General features: G+C 38.7%; 1 protein-coding gene across 1 annotated transcript; it reads left to right on the top strand.

The window, feature by feature from the left end:
- Positions 1-4,675: 4,675 nt before the first annotated feature.
- On the top strand, positions 4,676-11,005 carry ccng2 (cyclin G2). Its single transcript, XM_052037519.1, has 8 exons — positions 4,676-5,010; positions 5,590-5,724; positions 6,155-6,292; positions 6,436-6,686; positions 6,923-7,001; positions 7,100-7,198; positions 8,167-8,372; positions 8,546-11,005. Exons 2-8 carry the CDS (start codon positions 5,590-5,592, stop codon positions 8,700-8,702), a joined length of 1,065 nt encoding a protein of 354 aa, XP_051893479.1. The 5' UTR covers positions 4,676-5,010; the 3' UTR covers positions 8,703-11,005.
- The last annotated feature ends 1,294 nt before the right edge of the window (positions 11,006-12,299 follow it).

Raw genomic sequence — 12,299 nt, 5'->3', positions numbered from 1 at the left:
AAGAATTAGTACCATTAAGCCAACATTACCACCCAATGAACTGTGGCTTCGAAATGACCAATGCAGCAAAATGAATTTCAGAGAGCCAGCAATCTATTATTCTATTATACACAAGAGACTGCAGATGCTGGAATCTGGAGCAAAAAATAACCAGTCAAGATTTCAGTACGGAATGTGTACTGTGATCCCAACCTTGCACCAGAGCCATGAACCAAGTTCCCACATGACAGAAGCTGCCTGCAGTCCCACAGCAGCCGGTAAATCCATCTCACCAGTCTCCTAAAAACTCGTTTGTACATATGGCTGTTCATAAGTCGGCTGTTCATAACTTGGGGAGGACATGTATGAATATTGAGACCCAATGACTTTTTCACCTAGAGAGTGGTGAGTACCTGAACTGTGCTGCCTGACAGAATGATGGAGGTAGAGTAGCGGAAGAGAGGTGCTGACAGCATTTCAGAAGTGTCTAGATAAGCAGAATCAGAATCACAATCAAAATCAGGTTTAATATCACTGACATATGTCGTGAAATTTGTTGTTTTGCAGCAGCAGTACAGTCCAAGACATAAAGATGTAAAAATTACTACCAGTTACAAAAATAAATAAATAGTGCAAAAGAGAATTAACAAGGTAGTGTTCATGGGTTCATGGACTGTTCAGAAATCTGACAGCGGAGGGGAAGAAGCTGTTCCTGAAATGTTGAGTGTGGGTCTCCAGGCTCCTATTACCTCCTCCCCTATGGTAATAACATAAAGAGGGCAAGTCCCGGGTGGCGATGGATGCTGCCTTCTTAAGGTGCCGCCTCTTGAAGATGTCCTCAATGGCAGGGAAGATTGTGCCCGTGATGGGGCTGGCTGAGTCCACAACCCTCTGCAGCCTCTTGCAATCCTGTACATTGAAGCACTTGAATCACCTAGGCATAGAAGACTATGGACTGGAAGATGTGATTAATACAGATCAGTCTTCACTGGTCGGCATGGATGTCATGGGCCAAATGGCCTATTTCCATGCTGCATGATTCTATGATTGTATGATTCTGTGACTTAAATATTGGAGAGATGCTGCAAACTCTGTAAAGACATTACAGAAGTAACTATTCTTCTTGATGATTTCTGCCAGGCTTTTTAACTATAATTTGTACCATGGCTAAACTTGATCCTTTGTACACCCAACTTTCAGTGGATCTTGCTTGATAGAGATTAATAATGGGATCGCTGATTGATATTCTTTTCCTCAACTGTAGAAGGACAACTTCAATACCTCTATGATAAGCCTGATTGGGTTCAACAAACATACTAGAAGAAAAATCTCAAAGAAAAATATAGAGTGCATCTGTGGAGTGAGAAACAGAAGCATTTTTTCATGTTACAGGAGCAGGAAAAGAAGAAAAAGAAGAAAAGAACAAAAGTAAAGGCTTGAAATGGGATAGAAGACAATAGAGAAAATAACATAAGGAATGATACTGCAAGGAAAAGGAAGATAATGGGGCAAAGAAATAAACTAATTATGGGTCTAAATTGCAACAGTAAACTTTTGCCTGCAACAATTGTATAACGAATTGAAACTACTCTACACAGATCACAACTGTCTGGCCTCAACATTGAATTCAATAATTTCAGAACATAACCAGTGCTCTTGTCCTTACTGACGTCAAGACGTCTGGGGAGGGATGTGTTATTGTGGAAACCACTGTGAGTTATTACACTGAATTCCAATAGGAAAATGAAAGATTTACACCTATAAGGTTTCTTTACAATTTCAGGATGTCTCAAAGTATTTTTCAACAATTGAACTACTTTTAGAAATGCTATCACTGTCAGAAACACAAGAACCAATTTGTGTGCAACAAGTTTCCACAAACAACAATGTGATAAGGACTAGATAATCTGACTTTTTAATGTTGATTAATTGGAGCACAAGGGATAACACCCCTGTTCTTCTTTGAAATAGTGCTCTACCATATTTCATATGCAATCTGAGAAAGCAAATGGGGCTTTAAATTTCTATGCCCTACCTCCAAAGTTTATTAATCTCTGATTACTGTACTTGAGTTACATCTTAAATTGCTGGAGTTGGCCTTACATGTACAATCTTCAGACTCAGCATCAAGGTTGATATGATATAACTGAGCCAGAGTTAACATCTATTATAACCATATCATGTTAACGATGTACTAAATAGATATTGAGCTTGCTAGCAGGGGCATCAGACAAGGAAACTTTTGCCGACTGCTTCTTCCAGTGGAGAGATGGGAAGGGTGGGAATTCCATCAGATGTCTGTCTTTCAATGTGTAGATAATCTTTGAGTGGTCAGGGGGTGAGCCATTTATCATTGGGTGCTCAGTGTCTGATTTTCTATTGTAGTCATAGTGGTGATATGGCTGGTTCATTTTAGCCTCTGGACAATAGTGACTTCCAAAATATTGACCATGAACCACTTGGCACGGGTGGTACTGTGTGAATGGATATAATTGGGTTTTCTCTTGTTCTTGTTGGTCACTGTTTGATACTTGTAGAGCAAAAATGATATTTGCCACTTGTCCGCTGAACCCCACATATTATTCAGCTCCTGTTGTACATTGTCACTGAGTTGCTCAGTACCACTGCTCTTGTCCTTCTGGTGGAGATATGGTCACAGAGAAAGGAACAGTATGCCATTGAGCTGAGGACACTTTTGTTAGGTATTCCCACCCCAGTATATTGGCCAAGATAACTGGTTTCTGACAATAACAAACATCTTCCTTTGTATAACATTTGACTTTAAATTTTATTAGGAGTCCTTGGTGCTTGATGTTTCAATGTTGAGGACCTCTCCACTTATTATTTAAGCTTGCACATACAAACTGTAGCTTTGTGTATCAGCACCTTTTGTTTTAACAAATCTTGGAATCTCGAAAGGCTTCCAGAGCTTCAATTAACAAAGCTAATAATTGGAATTGGAATTGGAATTGGTTTATTATTGTCACATGTACTGAGGTACACTGAAAAGCTTGTCTTGCAAACTGTTCATACAGATCAATTCCTTACACAGTGCATTGAGGCAGTACAAAGTAAAACAATAACAGAATGCAGAATAAAGTGTCACAGCTACAGAGAAAGTGCAGTGCCAGGTAGACAATAAAGTGCAAGGTCATAACGTGGTAGATTGTGAGGTCAAGAGTCTATCTTATTGAACTAGGGAACTGTTCAATAGTCTTTTAACAGCGGTCCCTGAGCTTGGTGGTACGTGCTTTCAGGCTTTTGTATCTTCTGCCTGATGGGAGAGGGGAGAAGAGAGAATGTCCAGGATGGGTAGGGTCTTTGGTTATGCTGGCTGCTTCACCAAGGCAGCAAGAAGTATAGACAGAGCCCATGGAGGAGAAGCTGGTTTCTGTGATGTGCTAAGCTGTGTCCACAACTCTCTGCAGTTTCTTGCGGTCACAGGCAGAGCAGTTGCTATACCAAGTCATGTACCAAAAGCATTCTTTTTATGCTTTTTATGGTGCATTGATAAAAATTGGTTAGGGTTGACAGGGACATGCCAAATTTCTTTAGGAAGTAGAGGCACTGGTGAGCTTTCTTGGCCATGGCATCTATGTGGTTGGACCAGAAACAATGTAGCATAAGCAGTAAGTAAATTCTGTGTGGGTCAAAGTGGCCCCAAGATCAGTAGTTCAAAAAATGCATTTTACCTATTCCTTTTCACATGAAATATTAATCTATCATTTCTGTTTTTGAGATACTAACTGGCATGTTCTGCATTTTGTTTCTATTTTATTTCCAGTTTCTGCATAAGAGAATCCAGAAATTTGCATTGTCAACTTGGCCACTTGGCTTCAACTACCTTGCAAACCTCAGCCAGCCATTTTCTCAACTCCAATGTAACGAATAAGTATTCAAGGAAATTAATAAAACTCAGTTTTGTACTAATGCCCTTATTTCTTTCTTGGGTTTCTCACTAAAGATGAAACTTTTATTCTGGAAAGTCTACGGTTATCCTACAAGGAACCCAAAGTGTACCGGACTCTGAGGTCATTAGATAAATAGATGACATATAACAACCATTATTAATTAATTTGTTACAGGGAAATAATCTAAAAAATCCGATGTCACCATCCTCTGATTTCACAAGAGCTAATACACAGTGAGTTTGATTTAGATATTAGCTACGTGCAATGGATCAAGAATCTCAGTTTACTGAATTGAAATCTGCTCAACAACACAGCTAATGTTTAAAGTCTAAATCCACCAATTAGCAGCCAGTAATTCGGTCGCAATTGACCAATCAAGCCTCTATTTCCTCCAGCTATAGCCAATCGTAGAACTCCATATGATTAGCGCTGATCAATCAGGTCCCGATACATCCGACCAATCATAAAACGGCATTTTAGGCGGACTTTTCGAAATGGCCAATGAGTGCTGGACCTTTAACTGGAGCGACAGACTGTACTAACTGTGAATGGAATGCGCATCCGCGCCCCCCCAAATAAACAAAACTAGAAACCGGCCCAAAAACAAACAAGTAACCGCGCTCAGGACATCCAACCTGCCGCACCTACGGGACAAGGTGGGCGTGAGCAAGGCTGCGCCGAATAACTCGGGGAAAAAAATCGGAAAAGAGTGGGAACTAATTTCTGATCTGTTCACTCCTCCGCCGCGGTGACGTCATCGCTCTTAGTAAATATCCGACAGAGAGAGAGAGAGAGAGAAGGAAAGGAGGGGATAGGGAGGGTGTTAGAGAGAGAGAGAGAGAGGAGATAGGGAGGAACAGGGGTAGAACTAGAGGAGAGAGAAGACCGGGGATAGGGAGAAAAGAGACGAGGAAAAGGAAGAGATTGAAGGGAAGGAGAGCGAGTGAGAAAGAAAGAAAGAAGGGGAAAGGTCCAAGGGGAGAATAGAGCGAGAGGTAGGAATAGGGTTGGGGGGACGGGGAGGTGAGGGAGCCTGCAGAGTGCAGATCGGCGACACCCCGTCCCCTCCTCTCTCGACTCCAAGATTTGATACCCGAGGGCAGCATTCAACGACAGAACCGTGAGTTCAAAGCGGGGAAGTCTGGCCGCGGAACTGGGGGGGTGGATTTGAGTGTCTGGATGTTTGTTTTTTCTGTGACACGGGGCTTTGGATCGTTGTTAACCTGGGGGGAGGACTGGACCTGATGTTTACATCAACGGGGGGAGGTGGTCTGCTTGTTTGCATTGGGGTCAGACTATGGGAGGGGGTAATGTAGGTGTTTGTTTTGGTGTTAAATCGGACAGAGCTTTTGGTGTTTGGGTCTGATCAAGGGTTAAGGTTGATGATGGGAGGGGGTCTGATCAAGGGTTAAGGTTGATGTTAGGCTGAGAATAGTCTAAGTATGTATCTGGATGGGAGGGGGCACGTCAAATGGCAGAGCCCTTAACTGCTTCCCCGGTGTAATGATTAAGATCAACCGCCTCAACAATATCTCTGACCCCGCTGACGTTCTTAACTAGATTGACGGTGTGTGGTTTTGAAAGGGTTTGTGTTGATCTTTGAGCTGAATTTTAAATCGCCAAATATTCCACATCTCTTTGTTTTATTTATACACTTTTGGTGTTTGTAACTTTTAACATTTTCTACTTTACTTTTAAGATGAAAGATCTATCCTCCCACGAGCACAACAATGAAGCTTATAAACTATTGAAACAGATAAACCAATACTTGGAACAAGAATCTAAATTTTTACCACGCCCGAGAGGTCTTGATGCAATAGAATCAACCTTGGAGGTAGGCCTGTATCTGATGGTGTCGATGGGACGGTTGGGGGAGGGGGAAGATGGTTCCTTTTGTATTTATTCAGCTCCATGACAATTTATTTTTTGCTTATAAGTTTGTTCTATCGAAGGCTGAAATATTTAAAGAAAGCAGTGCTGGACTGAGGCAGGGTCTCAGCCCAAAATGTCGACTTATACACTTTTGTCTCCGTAGATGCTACTCGATCTGTTGAGTTCTTCCAGTGTTCTGTTTTCTTTGTTCCAGATTCCAGCATCTGTGATCTCTTTTGTCATCTTATAATATTTTAATCATTCTGGAGTGCTGCATTTAACTTTGATTTGAATCTAACCTAAAAAAAACTGTAGGAATTTTACTACGTTGTTTTTAACTAATGTTTGTTTGACAAGTGAAATCACTCAGTATAATTTATTTTGGTTTGCAGAATGATGATTGTGTCACTCCTAAGTTAAGAGATGCCAAAGTGGAAGATCTCCGGAGTTTAACCAGGTTCTTTGGCTGCAGTACTGAAACATTTGTATTGGCAGTTAATCTACTGGACAGATTTCTGTCATTTATGAAGGTTAGAATTTTAAACAATTGTTCAATCCTCTTGACTGCTTCCAAGACTAGCTGATTAATATGATCCATGGTAGTCTGCCAAACTTTATTTTACTTGTGTTCATGTAATTAAAACTCAGCTGACAGCTTGCACTCTTTCTGTAGGTGAGACCAAAACATCTACCTTGTCTTGGAATAAGTGTCTTCCATCTAGCAGCAAAGACTATTGAGGAAGAATGCAATGTTCCTTCTGACCATGATCTCCTTCGCATCAGCCACTGCAAGTTTACAGTGTCTGATCTCAAGAGAATGGAAAATATTGTCTGTGAAAAACTGAATGGAGAACTCAAGGCTGTCACGGCCTTCCATTTTTTGCACCTGTATCATGCCTTGGCACACTACCATATAACTGAAAAGTAAGTATCTATTCATTAATGGTGGGAATGCCTTTCAGTACTTTTGGCTAAATATAATTTATTTTCTCAGTCATTGTCTTGTTTCTTTCCTCATTTTTAAGCAAGAACTTTAATGAGAGATCTTCCTCTGTTTAGAAGTAATGCAAAAACAAATGTACTTTTACAGTTTGCTGTTACAAGAGCTACAGATTGCATAGATTTGTGACTGAATTGTTTGTGTACTTTTTTTTCCTTAGGAAAGAATACCTGATCCTTGATAAACTGGAAGCACAACTGAAAGCCTGCAGCTGCCAATTTTTGTTTTCAAAGGCTAAAGTAAGTTTGATAGAATGCATTGGTCAATTTTTGAGCTCAATGAATATTTCCTGTTTGATTGAAAGAAATGCTATACAGTAATGTCCTTTGCTTTGCAGCCATCTGTATTGGCTTTGTCTCTTTTGACCCTTGAAGTTGAGCACCTGAAATCTGTAGATTTGTTTGAGATTATACTGCGTATTCAAAAACATTCCAAGGTAAGTATTTCTTCAAAATATTTCACAACGTCCTCTATTGAGTGCCTGTACATCTTCATTTTAATTTGGATCCAATATAAATCTTTTTACCTTCTACAGGAATTGCTGACTTGGAACTTGCTGTCATTAGAAATTCAGATTTACATAGTAATGCCCACAGATACAAAGCTTAACTGCAGAAAATGAGGATCTTGCACCTGTGACAGCTGCAAATCAGCAGAATTTGTGATTTGATGTGAATCTTAACCTTACTTTTTACTCACTAAAAATAAGAATCCTAGCCGTGAGCACACTTTACATTTTTTTTTTGTCCATTGTCATATGGCATTCAATGCTGCAATATAAATTTAATGGCATTAATGCTTAAAATAGACTCTGAAGTACAATGAACTAGATTATGTTCAATCTTGCATTCCACCAATGCTATTCTTGCAGCATACCTGCATTCTGCAAACCTGCAAGTCTGATTTGTATTGGAGGCCTTGTGCCAGTGCTGTCCTGTGAGATGTAGCTTGCTGCTGTAAAGTCTTGAACTGCATTGAAATGTCTCTAGTGATCATTGACACTTGGTTCTTTGGAGACTAATTTTGAATAACAAAACAAATTAAATAAACACTAGGTCAGCAACCACATTCAAATGAACTGGGCATCTGACCCTTCAGATCGGTGTATTTGTTTTGCCCCTGGAATCGGTGCTGAGTCCAATAGGTCTTTTGGATGTGCTAGCATCTGACCTCTAGCTTGCCCTATCTTCTGTATTGCAATGTGCAAACATTGAAGTCAAGAACAAGCTGACATGTTCATTGCTGCTAGCTGGTGGTTGTCAACTGGAGGTTTTGAAGAACACAGTCTTTTATCTTAAGAGTGAAAGTGTGTGTGATAATAGGGAATAATATGGGAAACTAGACAATTATTTTCACTAAGCATTTATGATTTATAGAAAGATTTTTGTCAAAATTGTTTTTCAGATAAGCCATCGTGATTTGGCATACTGGCGTGAATTGGTCTCAAAATGCCTGGCTGACTATTCTTCACCTGAATGCTGCAAACCTGATAACAAGAAATTGGTGTGGATTGTTTCAAGGCGTACGGCACGTCACTTGCAGAACAGTTACTACAGTGTTCCTGAACTGCCAACAATTCCAGAAGCTGGCTGTTACAGTGAAACAGGAAGGTAAATATCTTTAGTTGTCTGACAGGAATAGCTCTATTTCACTATCTTAAAAGCATGTTTACTCAATTGTTTGCTGGAAGATGGTGTTCGGTGTTGTAGAGTGCTGTGTTTGATTTTCCTTTGGGCTAATTTGTTTTCTATTATGCATTGTCATTTTGTTCCTTTTTCTTAAGTGACGATTCTTGTGAAGAAATGAGCTGCGGTGAAGGTAGCCCGAGTAGTTCCCCAAGGAGTGACACAGCAGAAGAATTCTTTCCTGAAGGCTTCTTGCATCAATCTAAGTGGCAAAATCATCTGGGTTTCCAAACTCCATCTGCAAACTCGTTGTAGATCAGTGGGTCGCACACTTGTGCATCTAAGCTTTTAAATTGTCCTGAGGCATTCTTTTTTTTAGTGTAAATGTGGTTTTGAGGTGTTGTGCATTAAGACTTCCACTGATCTTGTCTGCATAACCTAGAGGTCCTGCAGCCCCCAAAAGTATCCTTTTGGCTATGTACTTTGCAGTAATTTCCCAGTGGCATGAGAACACTTGCTCTCTTTGCAACAGTAACAAAAACAGCTGGAGATTTGTGAAATTTCTCCAGGTACTACTTAACCTACAACCACATTAAGCTGGTCGAAAGCTTTGAGTTTTAGCCAGACAGAATTACTTTTGGCTGGACACTTTTATTTGGGAAATTTGCCTTTAAGTGCTTCCCACTTTGAGCAAATTCTATTTGTATTGATTTTAATAACAGTATATGGTAATATATTATGTTGCTTTAATTTTTAATTGTGGATGGTATCAACCAAAAAACACATTCCTTCAACACATTCATATAAAACACTTTCTTGAGATTGACTAAAATGACATGCAAAGTCATTTTCTCAAATCAGTCATTTAAAACTTTACAAGTACATCCCTCAACTATTTAATTTGCATAAAATATGAAAGTTTATGTATGTTTTGCAGAGTTTCCTAACACTCGTGCTCTTTGTGAAGCATTGTTTTTTGTTTGGTTGTGTACTGTCCATATTGGCAGAAATGAAGGACAACATTAATGTATTCCTTGGGAGAGCCACACTTGTATTTTTAATATTTAAAAAAAAATCCATAGCTGAGTGAATTGGGTGCTTTAAGTATGGCTTTCCCTGCTTGAAACTGGTGGTTCTAATAGTACCAGTTTTCCTTTATGAAATTTTTAAAAATTGCTTTTTAGGAGCAGTTAAATCGAGGGGAAAATGTATCGATGCTGATGTTTCTATGTGTAGATTGCAGTTGCACAGCTGTTTCAAGTGATTGATAATGATGTGGTTATTTGTTAAGGTTATTAATATTTGAAGACTGACTTGAATAGTATCTGGGAATTAAATCCCTAACACCCATTTTCATTGGAATTGGTAGTGGGGAAGGGATTATTTGTAAAAATGAGAGAAGTGAAAATAATTGGATAAAATGGGAATGTGCTCAGTCAAGGTGTTCACTGTGCCCTTAAAGGGGCTGAGGGGTTCTTTCATGTTTTCTGCTCCAAAAATTAAATTACCCAATATTTAGAACATCAATGTTCCATTTGGAATGAATTGATCATTTAAGTCTGGTAACTTTATACTTGGATGTAGATTGTAAACCTTAATTGCTGGAATTCCTAAAGCAACAGTGATGCCACTTTTCAGTGTTTAACAAAGCAGCCAATGTGCACGTTTGTGTTCCTGTCCATCTGTAATCTTGCATTTCTCTCCCTTTTCTTCCCCCACCTCCACCCACTTTTCACAGGCTGTGTTACAATGACAGATGTACTAGCATCTCAAGTCTATCAGCTTAGTCTGTCGCTTCAGCTGATCTGAAAAGAGCCCAGATCATTTGAGTTAAGCATGTCTTTTGTAATGTTCAAATGCAAGCTTTTTCTTTTTTTAAAAAAAGTGCCATCTGGAGGAGGGGTCCTCGTCTAAAATGTGCAAATATTATAGATATGAGAGTATGGTGGCTTTGACAATACTCTTAAGCAGCAATTACCTCAGTCAGGAACCTTTATTGGTATGGTTAAGTTTTGTAGCATCTGGTGGTTCAAGTGCAAACTAGATATTTTTGTCAAGGACTTTACCATGTGATTTTTAGTAATGTACAGGTTGGCATAGTTGGTCAATGAATACACTTTCTTAGTTTATATTCTGCAGAAACAGCAAAAAGCTACTTCCTATCCAATGTGGGTGTTTGCCAGAAAAATCCTAGTTTATAAAAGGTATATAGAAAATTGTATAGAAAGTGTAAATGCACAACTTAAATATACAGGAAAAAAAGTGCACTTATTTTTTTCCCTATTCAGGTATGAAAGCAATCCAATGCACTTAAAGGATGTATGTAGCATTGTTCAATTGTGTAGCATTGTGTAAAAATTCTCTGTAGATACTAACTTATTGTACATTTCCATTTTATAAATACTGTGCCACTCATCAGTTGTACTGCTACCAAGAGATGCTTGGTAAATAAATACTCTTTTTGAAATTGTTGTACATTATTCAGAACCAGTCATATTTCATGTAATCCACCTTGCTTTCGTTTATGCAGTATTATCCTTGGAGCATCATAACCACAGGTTGTTCATTATTCCACTCAAAATTTGTGGAGCTGAGTGAGGTTATTTAACATATGAGGAAAAATTACAAAAGTTGATTTAGGGAGCAGGTGAAAGGGCTGCATCTCACCAATGGTTGATCAAATGAGTCTTCTTTATAATTTGCAATAACTGGATCCTGATCTCAAATGTGGCACAATTATTTGAAGAGTGATGTTCTGGTAGATGGGATCATCTAAGGGAAATGAGTGAGTAGTATAGAGCCAAATATAGTAATTGCATTTTAACCTAATAGAAACTTTTAAGTGGCATGTTGACCAATGAGGTAGGAAGGGTTTAATTGGAGACTGCTAACAGTTGGTATGTATGAAGAAGACTATGGGGATTTGATTGTGTAACAGACATATTCCACACAAGATGAAGCTAAGTATGATTGTAATGTCATGTTTGCAATTGCAAGAAAAATTATTAATTCCACATTCAACTGGCATGAAGAACTTGTCAGAACAGACAGGTTCAAACCAAAACGGATGTGATGGAGGAAAAAAAGTGTCAATATGGGACCATGCAGTGCTTAAGATCTGTCTTACAAATTGTGATAATGCCCAACAGTAGTGAATGAAGTAAATATTTTCCTACATTGGCTCACCCTCCACCATTTTAAAAATTCTCATACTTAGGCTAAAATCCCACTTTGGTTTGGCATCTTCCTCTAGCTTTAGTGTATTGTCCACCCAATATTTAATTTGTGCCTTTTTACTACCTAGGCACAAAGATCTAGAATTCCCTCAAAGTCCCTTTATATGATAATCCTCTGACTAAATGCTGGTGTTCATATTTTTTTGTTTGAACAGTCTTTTTGACTACCGTAATATTGTAAAATCTCTTACATATGGAGTTTATTTAAGTTGATGAGCGGACTTCATAAATTATATTGGTGTGAGTAATAGCAGGATGGTAGGGGAATTGATGTGGAATGAATACATTGGATTAATAGCAAGGTTCTTTAATCCAATATTCACTCTACATCAAATGAGAGTGGTCACTTTTTCTTGCTTGTTCCAAGTGCTGTAATTTAAGACTTGGCTGCAAATTTTCAGCTAAAAGCAATGATTTTACAAATGGAAATTTTCACTCCATTGATATCAGAAAAATAATAAGTGCTATGGTGTATGCTTTTATCTGACATTGAAGTATACTTTGTGGAACTTTTTCTAGTGCTGTAGCATGAAGGTCCTTAATAATAACATTCACAAAAGAATTTTCAAACTACTGTCAAATAGCCCTGCCATCAGAAAGACATTTATCTCATTGATTTGGGCATTTTTCTAACCATTAAGTTTTTTTAAAAAAGATGTGTAGCTTGGAATTCAGT

This window comes from Pristis pectinata, chromosome 2, assembly GCF_009764475.1.
Source record: "Pristis pectinata isolate sPriPec2 chromosome 2, sPriPec2.1.pri, whole genome shotgun sequence".
NCBI classification, from domain to species: domain Eukaryota; kingdom Metazoa; phylum Chordata; class Chondrichthyes; order Rhinopristiformes; family Pristidae; genus Pristis; species Pristis pectinata.
Note: the sequence above shows the minus strand (reverse complement) of the source record. Positions and strands in the feature narration are given on the sequence as shown.